General features: G+C 25.1%; 1 protein-coding gene across 16 annotated transcripts in view; it reads right to left on the reverse strand.

The window, feature by feature from the left end:
- Positions 1 to 19,405, reverse strand: part of LOC136985016 (homeobox protein cut-like 1) — a 223,805-nt gene that overhangs the window by 36,986 nt on the left and 167,414 nt on the right. For 15 of the 16 annotated variants that reach the window (XM_067282196.1, XM_067282194.1, XM_067282181.1 and 12 more), the window contains 3 exons: positions 13,684 to 13,951; positions 8,856 to 9,205; positions 6,874 to 7,054 (listed from right to left, as the gene is read on the reverse strand). In XM_067282196.1, the coding sequence (XP_067138297.1) occupies positions 6,874 to 7,054; positions 8,856 to 9,205; positions 13,684 to 13,951 (799 nt within the window). The remainder of the gene's footprint in view (positions 1 to 6,873; positions 7,055 to 8,855; positions 9,206 to 13,683; positions 13,952 to 19,405) is intronic. The other variant, XM_067282182.1, reaches the window with a different exon arrangement.

Consider the following 19,405-nt stretch of genomic DNA (forward strand, 5'->3'; position numbering starts at 1 on the left):
TGGTCATGTCTATTCCAGAAAAAATAATTAAATGAATTTCTATCATAACTAAGATAATCACTATTTTAAATAACTTTTAATAATTTGATAATTCAAACAAATTTTTTAATAATTTATACACAACTAGAAACAAAAGTTTATTTTTAATAAAAGTAAGTTTGAGTTATCTAATTATTAAAGATATAGAGAAATGAGGATTTTAACTGGCTTTAATAAGTAATTAAATTAATTCTTTATTACTATAATAAAATAATGAAATTTCCAAATTATCATCATGTAATTTGTCATTTGACTTTATGTTCAATAAAATTAAAAAATTTAAGTTCGTATTAAAACAAAATTTCCAATCCCTCTCTCATTTCTATGTAAGTAATGAAAAATGATTATAGATTTTTCTCTGAAAGATGACTGCTTATTTAAAATAAGTTTTTGAAGTATTTTGAAGTTAACATCTTTACAAAGTTTTTAAATTATCTAATTGTAAAGATTTAATTGCATCTTTAAATTTAACTTACTAGTATTACAAGCATAACAAACTTGAAAATTTGATACAAAAACTTTAAATCTGTATAGTATATGAATTCTTTTTGTTATCATAGGCAAAATTTAAATTATTTTATAAAATGATTTTTAAAAATTTCATATCAAATAAGTGTAATTACATATTTGATTCCTAGAATATAATATATGGGATAATCACAAAGTTCTGACACATTTTGAAACAGTATGACAAAGAAGGTGGCCTAAGATTTGGCCTAAAATGATACAATTTGCAGCAATAGAACAACTCAGTTTTTGAGATTAAGTGACACAGGGCACTATAAACCATCTGAAACCAAAATGGCAATATTACAGGAAAAGGTAGTGTATGTTATAGATGCCCGAGACAAAGTCAGTGGTTACTGTCCAGAAATGACATGGGAGAAAATAAAGAAAAGATGCGTTTTAAATTTATTAAGAGGTGGATATGGATTTTAAGGAGACAGAATTAGTTGCTGACTGGTCTAGTAGTAGCCAACCATTCATGTCATCTGAGACTGTGAAGTGCATGAAGCCTATTAGCATAGCCCAGAAAATCAAGTCACCATGATCATTTGATTTGCACATTCCAAAGACAATTGTACTAAAAATTCTACACAAATGACTGAAATTGCATGTCTGTAAAGTACAAATTGTCCAAGCTATTCAGCCAAAAGGTAAACCTTGACAAAGTGAATTTGCACAGTTCATACTTTCATGTATATTGATGAGGACAATCAATACTTAACTAAAGTCTTTTTCTCTGATGAAACAAACTTTCATCTATGTCGCAACCAACAACATTTGAATATGGGAATATGAGAATCCTTCCATGGTATATAAATATATTTGTGACAGCCCAAAGCTTATGTATGCTGTGGATTGCTTCAAAACAAAATCATTGGCCTCTTTTTCCTGTATAAACATAGTCAATGCAAATGTTTATATAGATTTGTTTCTTTCCACAACTTCAAAAATTAAAACTTCATGTGCCTTTTCTCATTGGAGTTTGGATGTTTATGCCAACCACATTGGCATAAATATCTAAACTCCAATGAGACTTTCCCAAACAGATGGATAGACAGAAATAAGTCTATCCCATGGATTTCATCTCTGGATTTTTTCTTAAGTTATGAAAAGGATCACATCTACAGAATGGTTACCAATTTAGTTGTTATAAAAAACAAAATTGCTGATTTTATCTAAACTATCACTACAGACATGCTCAATAATGTGTAGCGTGATATTGAAGATCAGTTAATGTGTAGTGAACAAGGCTGTCAAGAGCTTGTATGGAGCCTGGAATAGAACAGGCCCTTTTGCCTTTTTTTTGAATAAATGAAACACAGATGTTTTTTATTAATAAAAATCATTCTTAAAATTTTTTTAGTAAAAATAGCATTAATTTTTAGAGATAGGAATTACTATGTATTCCTAAGTTTTTTCCAAGCCCAGAGAAAAATGCTCCTCCTTTCAATAGTCCTGGTTATAAGCTACTAATAATGTTTGTTTAGAGGTGTATTGTATTATGTATAAAAACTGAATTAATCTTTTTTTTACTACAAATTGTATCATCTTAGTTCAATTACTTTTTATATTATTTCAAAATGTGTGCAGAATTTTATTACCCTTATAGTGATAGTTATCTCTATGTAAACCTTTCAATAATTTTAAATGCAAATAACGTTCATCAAATATAAAGATCCCTAGTTTAATCAACATTTGTGAATTTTGATATTTTTTCATATAAAATTCAAATGTAGTGTTAAATTTTGCTTTATAGAAATGAATGAATTCTTTGATTTCTGTTTTAGACATAATGATAATGATATTTATTATATAAATATTATCATAACAGCATAAACAGAATATAACAGCTATAAATGCAATCCTATAATATTCATTCATACAGTTCAGTTTAAATGATTCATATTTTAAAAATTTATAGTGAAATTTATAGCTATGTGTTATATGATATTAAAACAATATTTCATTATGTATTTATTAACATTTGTAATTTCATTAATACAGAAAGAGTAATGCATTGTTTTCATATTGTCTTTTTCAGAAAAACTTTCTGTAATTAGTTACTAACATAACAAAAATTAGAAAATTAAACAAGAGTGTATTGAAGAGAAGAATAATTACAAATCATCAAGTTTTCAGATGTCAAAAAGTCTGTATGTTTTCTCTAAATGATCGTAATATTTAATAATTTAATCTTAAGTAATTTTGTCTAGAGGTTTGTCTAGCAATTAGATGGCATCTCTAAGTAAAATTACTTAAGGATTAATAATTAAAACTTATTAATTATAGCCTGATTTAATCTGGCAGATCACTTGACCTTAATCAAAAACTGGGTTATTAGATGTTTACTGGGCTGCAATTTTCAAATTGCACACCAATATATTATCACCATTATCTCTCTATCCATCTGTCCTTCAAGAATGGAGTTAGATATGGAAAGCTTAGGGACCAAAGACCCTGATTAATTATGTTCAAACTTCTAGTCTGGAACAGAAGTTATATGATTTTTAAAATTAAAAGATGATTAAAAATTGCAACTCAACATTGTGATGATTCCACAATAAATAATTTCTCATATTTGTATATATCTTTTCTCTTTGTTTTTCTCATAAAGAGCATTTCTATATTTAAAATCACACTAATTTCTTCCACTTTTTATTTTAGAAGACCTTAAAGAAAACTATCATCATCATGGATTGATTTCAGCTTTTTTTGTAAAGTGAATTAAGTTGATTTAGTACTAAATCTATTTTTTCTATTTGTTTTTTTTTTCACATCATAAAATTGAACATATCCTTCTCTCTATAATTTTTTTTATTTTGTGTTGATTATTTATTTATTTGTGTATATCAGATTTTATTTTAGTTCTACCAATATATTTATCAATAGATTATTTCTAACTGCAATAAAGATATCAATTCTTTGGCTTATTTATAAGAAAGATTTGTCTTAATATTTATTTAAATGAAATCTAAATTTTATAATCATTTACTAAGTGATTGCAATTGACAAAATTTTGAAAAGTATGGTTTGAGTATAAAGAGAGCACCTATTAACTTTGAATAAATTTGTCTTTTATCTTTGTTTTTCAGTTTGGTATTACCATTTTTCATAAATATCAATTTCAATAAAATATATAAAATTGAGGAAAATGAAGGAAACACATTGAGTAAAAAGTTATGCACTAAGAAGGAGACATTGGAATATGATCAGGCATGAAGACATACAAGCACTGTATGCTACCTAGCAAACTGCAGCTCCAGATCCCTCATACTCATAGATGAACAAAGCTGGCATCCTATCTGGTCCCACAAATCCTCAATGGGCAACAAGTCTGGATACTGGGAAGGCCAAGTTGGTGTACCAATATGACAGAGACACATCCCTGAGAGACACTGCAGTGTACAGCTAAGTATTATCTTGCTAGAAATAGCTGTTAGGAAAGCTTGTAACCTCATGTATGGCATGACTGGGCCCAGTCATGCCATACATGAGGTTACAAGCTTTCCTAAATGTACTGCTCCAAATGTCTCTTGAACCAATACTAAGGATACTGTCATATGAGATGGCTCCCCAGACCATTATGAGATAGTATGTCACTCAACAGTAAAGTGGAAATTGAAATGTTCACCAGTAGTCTTCCATACTCTAATACAGGTATACCTCACCTTACATCGGTAATTGGTTCCAGGAGAGGCGACGTAAGTCGAATTTACTTGTGTAATTACGACGTAAGTCGAAACTACGGTAGAAAATGCCAATAATGAGCACTTAAAGACCGCTAAATAAGACGACAACACAGAAACACAGATGTTTTCATGTTTCGTTCTCTAGCATTTATGATGATTATATTAACATTTTCTGTAAATGTACATATTTTAATATGATTTTATGTGCTTTTAATGCTTTTCTAGTGATATTACGACTTCAATATTTGTGGCAGATGGATGTAAATTCGAATAAAATGACTTAAACTTGATTTTTATTTTTCCATATACTTTTTTGACAAACGATGTATAATCGAGAACGACGTAACTCGAGGTATACCTGTATGATGCTCATCTGTTCTCAAACAAAACTGAGATTTGTTACTAAAAACAATACACTGCCAGTTGGTAGCAGTCCATGCATGCTAATAGCAGGATGCTTTGTTGTTGCAATGCAAGCAACTTTATCCTTGCTAGTCACTTGCCAATGGTACAGAGAGGGAGAGATACTGTAGTAAGGCTCTCACCTATCTCTGAATAGTGGAAAAGATGTATCACAGTTGTTTGTGTTTGTCTCATGAGCAGATGATCATCTTTCCTAGCAGTCTATCTGGGGCATCCATCATCTGTGTGTGATGTATATGTGTGCAGGTCCCAATATCTCCTCATAGTCCATATGGTGAGCAATTCAAAAGGCAATTCTATTTCCTTCAGTCTGACAATTTTGCCTTTCTCGAACTCCATCAGCTATAGTGTAATTTCTTTTACTGATTCTTACAGACATATGTGGCATTTGAAAATCTCAAACAGCATGTATAATGAAAATTCTGAAAACAATGCGCCTCTTCAAGCTTTTTTATATAATTCTGGAGTAGTGAATTTTATACACACTGATGGCATTATCTGAAGTGCAATCAGATTACAACTGTAATCATGTACATAGAGTTTTGCAGTAATCAAACAATTCTATCTACAACTAACTGCAGTGCATAACTTTTCATATCAATATGTGTATAATGAGTTGATTGAAAATGAAGTTGAAAAATTATATGGAAAGAACTAGAGTAAAAGTAAGAAATCATTGAATAAAAAGCATTAAGCAGGAATTAGGAAATACTTTGTTTTTAGAGAGAATAGTAATTAACAAGATTAATGAAGAGAGAGTAATTAAACATAGAAAACAAGAAGCAACATAGTCTCTGAAAACATTTAAATGCAACCGATATTTATTGTGTAGAAAACTAAATCAAAAAGTAATGTTAATCTACATTTATTAGATTTTAATTGGAAATTGAAAAAGCTAACTAACTTGTATATTTTTAATTTTTATCTATATTGTTTATTTATTTATTAACAATCATTAAAAATTTTTCTAATTTTAATTCAGAATCTAATTAGTGATGTCTTTTCAGTTTTATTTTATGCTAGTTTCATTGTAATTTTTAAATTTTAGTTGGTTAGAGTTTTTAAAAAAATTCTACATCTGTTCTAAAAAGTTTCTTTATAAAATTGCAATGAAATCAGCTTTGAAATTATTTCTCATGTAAATAAATGTTTAGACTTCAATAAAGTTTGTGATCTCTTTCTATTGTTCTGATGTCATAAACTTTGGCTTTAGACACAAATTATAAAACAGCATAAGCTTTCATGTTGTTTACATAGTAAAATAATGTAATTTCAAAGCAAATTAAGCCAACATAGTATTTGAAGGTAGTTCATGTAAAATACTAATATGATTCACTTTGTATAATCAGCATGGTGTAATTTTTTGAAACATTAATAATGTAAACATGGATAACAATAATCTGACCATTCATCAATGTGAAAAGGAAAATATTTTAAAATATATCTTTGCAATTTATAAATTATTTATATAAAAATATTTCCAAATATTTATTTACTCATAGACAATTGATAAGCTTGTCAACTGATGTTTAATTTCAAAATAAGGCAACTATTTTGAAATAGTTTTTTACATTTAATTGAATAGATTACATTCAAAAAGAACCAATTCAGATTTAAAACTATTTGATTATTATAAAAAGTTATAGAGTAACTATTGAATTGCAATATATCTATTAACAATCTATCATTTAACAAAAATATTATATTCTCATTTTTCATGCAGAATGTTTTAAGGAAATATTTAATAGATGTTATTAGTTATGTGACTAAAATTTAAAATGCACGTATTTAAGATGTTTGTTAATGTTAGATTAATATCGAAAAGAATTTATAAAATGAAACTTAATGTATATTTTTCAATACAAAGTAGTTTTCATTAAAAATAATCCTTAAGTATGTAAATATTTGCTAAAACGAATTAAGTACGTGATTTAAATTTATAATAAAATATGGGGGTAATGATGTTTTATGACAGATGATAAGTATCAATATGTTAGTTAAATGGGTAAACTGTTATCAATAGTATTATTTAATTTATCTGTTTATGTTTTAATTTATATATATACTAAAATATTTTATAGTCTATAGTGCAATAGATTAGTGTATATTGTATTTACAAAATGTAAATTTTTATATTTGATTTATGAACATTATTAGACTTAAAATTACTAATCAATTCGGACTATTAAATAAGATTTAAAAAAATAATAACAACCTTCTCGTCGCTCATTTTTAATTGCTTGCAATTTTTCAACATTATGTGCATCACTCAACCACAATTGCATTCTGATAAAAGGTTCTCTTCCTTTGATGCTTAACATATGCCATGGTTTTGGCTTTGATAATAATTCACTTACTGAGCCTTGCGAAAGTCCAAGTACTGCCTCACCAAATATCTGAAAAAATATCAAATATTAAATTGTGAATAGAGTAAATTATAATAAAATAAATTTTACTAATTGATGAGTTGATTAAATTTGTTTCTGAAGTTTTGGTAAATTTAATAATAAATTCTTAGTGAAAATATTTTGGAATTTTTAAATTAATATTTTTTAAAAAAATTAAAAGGATGTCTTAATTATAAAATTTAAATAAAACAAAGTCTATTTTTTAAATAATTAGCTCTTTTTTTATGATATTTGAATGTTTTCAAAATCAAAAATTTCATCTTTAGAAGAGCATTCTCAAATTATATTCTTATTAGAGATATTTTATGAATGTATGTCTTATTTAGTATTATATTGAAATTTTGTTCATTGAAAAGTGTTCAAAATAATTTTTCCTCAAATTTTGAACAGAATATAAAGAACTATCACAAATTAATTTTCATTAATAGAACAATTTGTATATCAGATAAGGAAAATAGAAAATAGATAAAATTCTGAATTTTATATATAAATGTTGTATAAATAAGATAGAAACATAACTTTTATGCATTAGTATTTTTATTATAGTTATACATTATATTAATAATTTAAAAATGATTTCTGTTAAAATATAAAACTTATTTTATTTTTTTTTAATCATTAACTATACAGTAGAGCATCGATTATCTGACCCCCGATTAACTGACCGCGTTCTAGTCGGCAAATTCAAATGTCTGTTAGTGATATGGCGCTACAATATTTGGTTATGTCTCGGCTACTTTAATATTATTTTTGTTAAATTTTTGCATGTTTTAGCTGGCAGCACTAGCTCGACCATGAAAGGGAGGCTAGTATTTAAACCAGGCCTAATACGCTATACTAATAATGTATTTTTTCATACTTTTCGGTTATCCGACTTCTCAGTTATCCAACCAACCCCAGTCCCCAATTGAGACGGATAATCGATGCTCTACTGTATTTTAAATTTAAATGACCACTTTATTTTTGCATTAAAAAAAAAAAAAACAATAATTACTACTGCTTCAAAACTTACATAATGAGTAAATATTTATTGTTAATGTTAATATTAATGTTTTCTATAATTCATCAGAGATTAAATTACGTGAATTCTTATATACTGTTTTAGTGTGACAAACTACTTATTAAAATTGAATTAATTTAAAAATTGCATTCTCAAAATTTTATAGTTTTAACACGTCAATGTATTATTTAACAAATTAAGTCGTCATAATTTATCATATTTGTTTAATTCATTCTCTATAAAAATTTGGAATATCATGAAAAATCTTGGCAAAAATCTCATTAATATTATTTATAAAACAGAATTAGTAACAGATTATAAAAGTTTATGAAATAAAGAATTCTTTTTATAATGAAATATAATAGAATTTATGATTGTGAATAATGAAATACATTATGAATTTATTGCTTAATTCATTCAATGCAAAGATTTATCAGAATCCTAACAAATATAATCAAGTATCTTTTAAACAGTTTTAATGTTATTAAATATTTACTTTAAATAAATTCAGTGTAAATATTATGACTTCATCTAAAAGAATGAGAATTTTTAAAATGTATGTTAATTTTTTCTTTGTGATATGCTATAGAAATAGTTTCAAATTTGCAAGTCTTTTAGGCTATTATTTTGTTTTATTATTTCAAGATAAACTTTTCATCATTTGAAAGTACAAATAATGTCTATTTGTTTTGAATTTAACACTATTTAAATATTTTATATACCAAGCAAAACTGTTTAAACTTAAGAAAGTTCTAAAGTAAACTAAAACTAAATTATAAATGGATATACCTTTTGTCCAATGTTATGAGCCATCAAAGTTTCTTTAATTCTAGATGTAATTGCCTGAGTATCAAGATCAGTTGTAAGTGCTGCCATCTCATAGACAGATGGCTGAACATATGATGAATTTCGTGGACTATGTCCTCTCCTTGCATTATTCCCATTAGATGATGTAGATGCATTATTAGATGAATTATTGTTTGTTATTAATGGAAGGGCTGGTACATCTGATATGGAAGATAGGGCAGATTCTGAATGAGGTATAAATGTAGAATTGCTAGATAGTGAATGTCTACTTTCAGAAATCCTCTGAGTTAATAAATTTCCTTCTGAGGTAGGAGGTACAAGTTTGCTGGTTCCTGCATAAAATAAAAATTATAATTTGTATTAAATTAATATTTTATATATTTACTATTATTACATAAAATAAATTATAATAACAATTATGATAATGTTGTTGATAAAGTAATTTAATACTTTTCTTTGATGTGATTTTTTAAATAATCAAAATAGATTTTTTTACAATTTATAAATTAATATATTTGAAAACAATTATATTTATTCAAATAGTTTAATTATTTATTGTTATTTTCGGTAATAGCCTTTTGTTTGTTTAAATTTAATTTTGCACTTTTAAAAAGAATTCAGTTAAGCTTATATTATTTTTAAGCAAACTAAATGTTTTGTTAAAAATGTTATTTAATACATAAATGAGTGACAATTTAATATAATGTGTGATAGGATAAAAAATTATTCTAAAACATTCATGCACATGTTATGGGTTAAAATAACAAGATTTTGTTTGATTAAAAATTATTTTATAAAAATAGTTTTCTTATTACATTTATAACATAACACATGTTGATTATTATTAAGTACTATTGTCCTGATTTTCAATTAAAATAATCGTTTTAGTTGAAAATTTATTACAGAACAGCTTTAATACATTATGATATTACATTTTCTTCAATAATAGCATATCAATATATTTCATAAAAAATCAATTTGTTTTTAAAACCTACCTATGATTCCTAATGTTTAATATTGTATAGTGTATTACAAAATGAATATGAACTAATGTAATTTTATAAAAAATGCTGTTAGAATATGTTGCTGTATAATTGATGTAAGAAAGTTGTTATCTAATGAAAAGATAATGCAAAATATAGACATTGTTCTATTTATGTATTCATTTATATTTGTTTTTTTTTTGTAATTATTCATAACAATATTCCCTATTTCAGGAATTTTCAAATAAACAATTGCTTAATTTGGATGAGCTATAAAGAGTCATTAAAACAAAAAAATTATCATGGAAATGCGTTATCACTATAATAATATATGATTGTTACAACAACTTATTGTTGAAATAATTTCTGAAACACACCCTTAAATTTGAAAACACTCAAAGGTTTTTGTTGAATTTTTCCTGTTATTTCATCTTTTATTGTATTTTTATTGTTTATTCACTTCTATTTAGGTTTCCATTCAGTCTATATATAATCATTGTAATCATGACAATGTAAGAGATAATAATTTTTAATAACTTTAGAAATATTTTTTTGTTTATGTAAATGATATTTATGCAAAGAATATTTGAATAATTTTTTAATTTACCAAGAAATTATGTATTTATACACTTATGTCAAAAATATATATGTATATGTATGCACACACCAAAACATACACATACATTTAATCATATATGTAACCTTTCACTAATGATGTCTTTTAAATATCTTAAGTCTAGTTTTACAAAATATATTTTGATAGTAAAATTTTTATAGCAAATACAAGGAAACTATAATGTACTTTTAGTTTTTAAACTTTAATTGAATACATTAAATTGAAATATAACAATAACAATATAATATAAAATTTACATAACAAATACCAAGTAACCAGAGTGATATTACAAAATCATCTTTTTTGTTGAAAATACAAAAAACTCACAATAACAAAATTAAAAATCTAACTATTTTAATGTTTACTTCATTTTTGTGATTTCTAGAAATTTTAATACCTAAAAAACAGGAGTGAATTCTCTCTGCTTGCTTAGCATGCACTGCATGCTTAAGAGAAAGTTTTGACTGTCAATATATTTTTTATATGTGAACAAATATGCAAATATGAACAATAATAATTTATTCTAATGTGTAAACTCTTATCATTTGTGTTTCCTTTTACATTGACAGCTAGCAGCTAGCCATTTTAAGTCAGGGCGATGATTGCGGGAACTCGATCGCTTGTTCGTGTGGAGGTTTGTTGCAGCAAACAAGTGCACACGAATGACGTCATTCGAAGCATTTAACACGACCAGATTGTATCTAAAGCTTGCGGTATCCAGTCAGCATACATGTATTGTATAAAAACGGATCTACATAGAGATTAATAGGGAATAATAAGCACAGAGCCCAAACCATTAGGAGTTGAAAGTTGAAATTCGGTACACAGGATATGCCATGAGGATGCAGACTAAGAAGAAATTTTTGGAAATTCCACCCCATCTCTGGGGAAAGAGGAGGAAAGAGAGAGTTTTAGTCAGTATAAAATGTAAATAATAAAGAAGAAAAATAAATAGTGGCACGTATAGTATACATTTTAGTAATTAATATTTTAATCATTTCCACTTTTTGGTTAACCCAAAAACAATAAATCCAAAATAAACGAATTCAAATGATTGTTCCAAATTCAAAATATAATGTTCAAAACAAGCTTTTTTTAGATTTTAGAATTTAAAATTAATCATTTTATTCAAGTAAGGTTATCAAGTAAGTTAAGTTCTCATTATAATGAAGAATTTTCTGATTTTTTTAACTTTAGTATTTAAAAAGACTTTTTATTTAAATAAACTATAAAGATTTATTCAGTTAAAATTCAATAATGATTTTAATCATTTTTTTTGTGTCTTTGACTGCATTTTAGGTATGTCCTGAAATTGCACACTAAGAAGGAATTTTTGGAAATCCCTTGTGGGGAAGAGGAAGGGTTAAGGATTATCCTAAAGAACTCGGCTTCTACTGTTCTATTTTAGATGCAGTGCCTTGTGTTTTTGTGGAAGATCAAACATATTTTTGATCCATCTAAAAATTCTCTAATTAGCCTCGGAAGAGGGTGACCTAATTCTTGTACCTGATGAGAATGGGTAAGATTGGCTATATTCTAATAATCTTAATCTTTGTTATCTTTACTTTTTTCCCACACAATGCTGGGCTCATCTGCTAGTTATAATATATTTCATATATTTCATATGTAGATATAATGGGCTTTATAATAGTCTATACTTTTTTATTCACACCAAATAATGTTGCTGCCTATTGTTTAGTCCTAGAGATAGGCTTATTATTCTCATTATAATTTTCAGCATGCCCAAAAATTTTGGTCAGGATTCACCCCTGCTAAAAAATGTTTTTATAAAATTACATTATTAAAAATCTATGAAATTAATGTCTGAAGATCACAGTTTAAAATCTTATATCATGAGAAATATTATTATTGAATAGCTGGATGGCTGAGATGGTTAAGGTGTTAGCCTGCTGCTCTGGAGGACTAGAATCAAAACCAAATGAGTAACCCTACAAATTTTACATGGGTGGTACATCCTGGATATGTTGAGCATCATTCCATTGTTGAGCATCATATTAGAAATGAAAATTACTGTGATTGTTACATTCTACTGAATGTATACTTGGATACAGAACTTTGTATAACATATAATTCTCCTCATTGGGCTGCAATTTGAAAAATTGTGGACCTATAAATTCCCACTGTTGTCAGTCTGTCTGTCTTTCCTTAATCTTGAGAATGGAGTCAGATAGATGAAAGCTGAGACTAGATATGGAAAGATAAGGAGCAGGAGGCCACAATTAACTATATATAAACTTCTGGTTTTCACCAGAAGTCACATTATTTCAATTCAAAAATTCCCCTTGAAAGGAGTTAGAGTCATGCCAGTATTCTGTCTATTGCTAATGGAAAAAGTATGATGTACAGGGGAGAAAGACACTTCTAATTTGAGGTGGAGAGCATATATTTTAAATTTAAAAATTTGTCACAATTCTGAGCTGCAATTTTTAATATGTCACAATAAGTATTTGCTTGAATTTATTTTCTGTTTATTTTAATTTTTATTAACTGTTAAAATTTTGAAATTAATCAAAAACGGTCATTATGTAGATATTAATTTAGATTTAATTTCTTTTAATAGAGAATATTAATAAATATTCAATAAATGGTGTAATGTATGCAATAATTATATATTATGAAAAATCAAGAAACTGGTCTGATTTCTCTTTTTGCTGTAAATGCAACAACAAATTAATCAGATATTCCTATGTTTAGCCTCTCTTCTCTGTTAATTGCTTTCAAAATGTTTCTAAATACATTTTCAGTAAACATTTAAATTAAAATAGTTTTAATATTGAATAATGCTCCTTTTTGTAATGTGAACTATTTTTGAATTTGTTATTTAGGTTAGCTGATTATAATCATTTGAAATATAAATGAGACAAATATTCTTACTAGTATCCAATATATATATGTTGTTTTTATAAGAAACTTTTTCAGTTTAAATGTACAGTGGAGTACAAAAGTAAATATACAGTTGTGAATCTGAGAAATACAGGTATTTGGTATTCATTATAATTGTTATTTTGTATTCCTTATTAACATGATTTAATTTATGCATAAAAATAAAAATGTTTTCTTCTATGTTCTTTTATGTACTCAATAATTTTTAAAAGTTATTGGGTTTCATACAGTTATCACAACCATTACAATAAATTTCAACTTAAAATTATTATAAAATATATTATTATTAAAGTTTTCATATTTTTACCTGGTGAAGTAGTAGTTCCTCCATATCCTCCAGTCCTCATTAATTTTTCTGGAGCGATTTTGTACTGGGAGGCAACAAGTTTATGTACAGCATTGTCATCTTCTAAGAATATTTTCATACGAATGAAAGGCTCACGTCCTTTTTGTGTCAGCATATGCCAAGGTTTTGGACGGGCCAAGAGATCCGAGACAGATCCCTGTGATAAACCTAGGACATTCTCTCCAAATAACCGCTGACTAATGGAATATTGACTAAGTTGTTCTTTTACCTAAATAAAACAAAGCATCATATTATAAACTATTTAACATAGTCGTATATTCCTTTAAAAGCATTTTTATGCATATATATCAGGTTATATAGATAACAGACAAAAAGCATTATTAGTATTTCATATTTACAATAAAGAAAAAATATCCACTTTATATCTAATTAACAAATATTACAACCTGACAGTAAATAGTCCATAAAAAATAATGCAATCATTTATTTAAAATTTTTATTTTGAAAAATAAGAATTTTGATTATTTGGAATAAAATAAAACATGCTAATTTAAAAATAAAGTTACAATTTTAAGATATCTTAAAATTAAATAATTAAATTTTAAAACTGTATAAAACTACACATCTAATGAGCTTATTTAATTAAATTACATAACAAAAATAGTAAATTTTTCCAAAGTTATGGTACGTTTATAGAATTTTATATGATAATTTAAAATAATTAAAAGGATAATAGTGTAAGTAAATGAAGCAATCAACATAATACTGTTTTAAATATTTTATGTAGAAGTATTTCACAAATGTTTTCATTTGTTTTATACAGATTTCTTCAGACAAAATAAATTAAAACAGAATCTAATTTATACGACTAAGTTATTTGAAAAGTTTTAAAAACTCATTAAAATAAACTAATTTAATAAATAAATATAGTGTTAAAAAATACTGTTAACTCAAACTTTAATACTTGAAAATTTAAGTTACGTAATTTAATTTTCAAATAACGAGAGAAACTAAACATTCCTACATGGTTTCATTTTTTTAAGTAGCAATGACTTTTATTTTTATAAAAGATAAGATTCTTTAAAGTTTATACTACTATTAACAAATTAATTCTTTATGCATGTATATAAATATTTTATGAATTATAAAAGTAATACAAATTTAATTAAGTAATAAAATTTTTCAAAATAAATTTTTTATTTTCATAAACTCTAAGCCAATGTAAAGATAAGCTATTAAAAAAAAAATCTAGTCAAACTCAAAATTAATTTATTTTCATAGATCATTGCAGGTGTATGATGTTACATTTTAGTTATCATATGTAAAGTGTCTTTAATTACAATAATTTCGTAAATTATTTGAATGATACTATTTAAAATGTCAGAAGAGTTTCTAGATTCGGGTTTTTTTTTATTTTTAAATCTAATTCAATAAAATGTAAAATTTATTTTTGAGCTTTTTATATTCATTTTGGAATTAGATGTATAGCTTATTTTCATTGAAATATAACTAGGAAACAAATTATTAATTTATGAAATTGCTCAGGTCTTTTTGATTTTTCACACAATTAACTTATAAAAATTTAAAAAAAAAACAATTTTAAGTTATTTTTATATATTTTCTTATTTGGAAGATGTAAATAAATATTTAAAAAATTGTTTATATTATTTTAACAAAATTTCTAGAATAATATTTGATTTGTATTATAGAAACAGTTCCAAAAACTGAAATTTTGGTTTACTATTTCTTCAACTAATTAACATATCTAAAATATGTATGATTAACAATGTTATTAATAATTAATTTATTATTTTGAATCAGCATCGTTTTTGTTATCATGAATAATTTGATTAAAAAAGGAATCAAAATAATTTTATGAGATATGGATCCTGAATGATATGAAGATCACTTGATTTAATGGACACTGATGTGATGAATTTTGGAGTCAATGGGTCAAATCTACTGGTCCTAAGCTGTCCATCTGGGAATTGGAAATGAAATACTTGAGAATATCACACAACACATGTTAGTGTACAGAATATCCATTAAATAGTGCATTAGCAACTATTGTTTATATCCTGCTTGAAAGCATTGTAGTGTTTACTGTTTTAACTATGAGGGTAGTATAGACCCTCCTATTGTATATCTCTTACAAAGTGAATTTTCTAGTTGACCATGGCTTTAGATAACAGACAAAAAGCATTATTAGTATTTCATATTTATAATAAAGAAAAAATATCCACTTTATATCTAATTAACAAATATTACAACCCGACAGTAAATAGTCCATAAAAGTTTTAAAATAAAAGAACCTCATTTTATTTTTGTTTAACAGTTTAATACATGTTTTTGATCAAAAGTACTAAATAAAACAATAATAGTAATGAAACTAACTTTTATTAGTAACCATTGGAAGCAAATAATGAACATATTGATAATGTTTGTATAGATAAATTATGATAAATTCTTCTCTTCCATAATACTACTATTGCAACATATATGTAATAAAAACATTGTATAAAAATTTAAATTACTTTTTGTTATGAGAAAACTTAATTGATTATACGGTATGTTCATTTGAGAGTTTGTTAAATTTAATAAATTCAAAAAATTATGATTGTATTACTTTAAATTAATAGTTATTCAAAACTTTAGTACAGTATATTAAATTTATTACTATAATTTTGCTTTCATTTTTATTTTAATTTAATTTAAAAACATATAATCATTAAGTTACTTAGATTTATTGTTTTATATTACAAAATTATTAAATGAATATTACAATTACAATTATCAAAATGTAACTTCGAAGTTAATTGGCATTATTTATTAATTTTAATACTTTTTGTTTAATAACATTACTAAATGCTTTTAATCAAAATATAAGTTGTTTAAAACATTTTTTTTTTAAATAAAGTTCATTTCATTTTGATTTATTCAAATAGCATTGATTTAGTTCTAGCTGATTAAATCAAAAAAGTTGTAGCATTAATAAAAAATTTAATAATTAATATCATATTAACAGATTACCACAGACAATTTTTTTTGTGACTAGTACGATCTTTAATGTTGTTAAATATGTAATCAATGTGTAACCATTCAATTTAAGTTAATAATATAATGGCATATTAAACTTTAGATCAGGAAGAATATTTGAAATAGAAACATCTAAATAATAACACAAATATATTATAAGGAATTAAATTATTTAAAAAAAGCAAAATTTTTGAATTATTAAAGTTATGCTGCATTCTTATTTTTTAGTTTCATAAAACTGATTTAACACTGTTCACATTGTTTTCTTTACAAGTGGTAAAAATTATTCACAAAATAGTTCTAATTAATTATATTTCTCTATTATTAGTATTAAGTTTAAGAAGTTTTAGAGAAGCAGATTAAAATTTGAAAAAATTTTAGTTTAATTATGCTATAATAATGCTATAATTTTTTTCTAGGTTGTGAAATCTGTGCTTTGGTTTTTTTTTAAGTTACTAATTGATTCAGACGTATGTTACAATCTCTCCTGGAAAAAGAGGACGAGCTCCTTTAAACAGGAATAAGATTAACTCAGAGAGAAGCAACTTCAGAGTCACAATCTAAGACTAACGGTCTATGTGTCAATGTTAAAGAAAGGAATTTCTAACTCGAATAAATCTCCAAGTGAATCAAATTCCCCTATTTCGTCGAACTTGACAAATGCAGTTGAAATGACAGGTAAAAAGATCAGTTGAACTAGATGGAAGTAAAATTGTAGGTTTAAAAGAGAAAATAGATACATTGAAAAAATGAGAAATTGTTATTGTGATAAAAATAATTTAACAAGTTAAATTTATATTAATTTAATTAATTAATATTACACCTCTCTATCCAAATACAAAAAGACTTCTCTATAGAATAAATAATTTTCTAAATAATGATTTACACAGGTAAAAAATACTGATATAGTGGAACTGGTATAATTAAAAAATAATTCTTGGCATACATTAGTCAATGTACAAATAAGAAATCAAATTATTACTCCATTCTATGAATCAAAATGGAAAAATCAACGTAAATAGGTTACACAAATATCTTCTGATCTTACAAAGGAATCTAGAGAAAGGAAAAAATTAATTCTTATTTATATAAATATGAAGAAATAAAAAGCACAATGACTACATTTTATCTAACAATAATGAATTTACATATTGTTTTAAAAAGCAACAAATACTTAACATAGATAATTTTTTATAGATTATTCTGGTAATATCAAAGAAGCATTAAAAGACATACGTAAATGTAAAGAAGCTGAAAGTTATTTCTAATTATAGTAAGACAAAAGAGATGCAATATCTTAAAATATTAAACTGAAATTGTCAGACATTGAGATTAAAATTTGCTTCACTCCAATTCTTTATAAGATAATACCCACCAGATATTTTTTGGGGGAAATTACAGAAACATGGCTAATAGATTTAATGAAAAATAATAAAAAAGCTTAGATAGATATTGGATTATAATGGAACCAGCTGACAAATCATTCTCAAGGAGCATTTGTCTTTTCATAAAGAAAATATTAGGGGAAATAGATCAACAAAAGAAAACAAATTTTCATGTATTGGTACGAATCAAAATTAATATTATATATAATAATACTGCAATAGTTAATAATTTTTGAAATAATTTTATATTATTTTTATGAATATTCTGTATGATAAACATTTATTCAATATAATAATCTGAAATGCTAGTATTCTCTGAATCAAAATTAATGAAGATAATCAGTAACAATTAAGAAGTAAGGTTTCCTTTTATATTGTTTTCATATGTACACAAAGTGTTTTTATAAAAAAAAATTATCAGATGTTTTTCTTATATAGAATTTTAGAAATTGTTTTCATCTGGAACTTATTAAAACCAGATTAAATCAAAATATCTTACAATATGAACATTTTTTGAATTAATCCAGGATCTAACAGAACTTATTTATTGTTGTTTTATCATTTTAAATATTCATACTTTTCTCAAATAAATGAATATTTAATGGAATATATAACATTATTATTTTATGGAATCAATAAAAATAAATCAAATGTAAAAGGATAGATATAACATTATATTTATATTTTCTATAATATATTAATCTGCTTGATTTAACATTTCTACAATGTGAGTTGAATGTACTTACTTTTTGTATTATATATTTATATAGGTAAAAAAGTATTAACTTGCACTGAAAATATTAGCAAATCACTTTAAGAATTTCAGCTAGCTTCATAAAAACTGATTAATTTTTTAACAAACTTCATAAATTTATTCCATTAGAAAAATGAAACTCTCTTACTCTTTAAAAAAAATTTATTATTAGGGAACTATATTAAAAATATTATTATTGAATTTTGAATTAAATCAGTGCCATGTTTTTTCATATAAATTATATGTATTATGCAAAAAATATAATTTTATAGGTACATGTCTAAATATTTTATCTAACAAAATTTGTTAAAAAAAACTATTGATATATATATATAGTTATAAAATATAACAATTCTGCAACTCCAGCAAAGTTTGCTTTTATGTTATCAGTTACATTATCCAGACTTTCAGTCTGATTCTCATTACCAAATTTTATATGTATATGTATAAAGGTTGGATAAAAAATTTCTGGCCTAACCAGGAAGGAGTGATGCAAGTGAAATGAAACTTGGACATGACGATTCATGGTAAATATAGATAATTTTCA

Source organism: Centruroides vittatus, unplaced genomic scaffold, assembly GCF_030686945.1.
Source record: "Centruroides vittatus isolate TY-2023 unplaced genomic scaffold, ASM3068694v2 contig_943, whole genome shotgun sequence".
NCBI lineage: Eukaryota > Metazoa > Arthropoda > Arachnida > Scorpiones > Buthidae > Centruroides > Centruroides vittatus.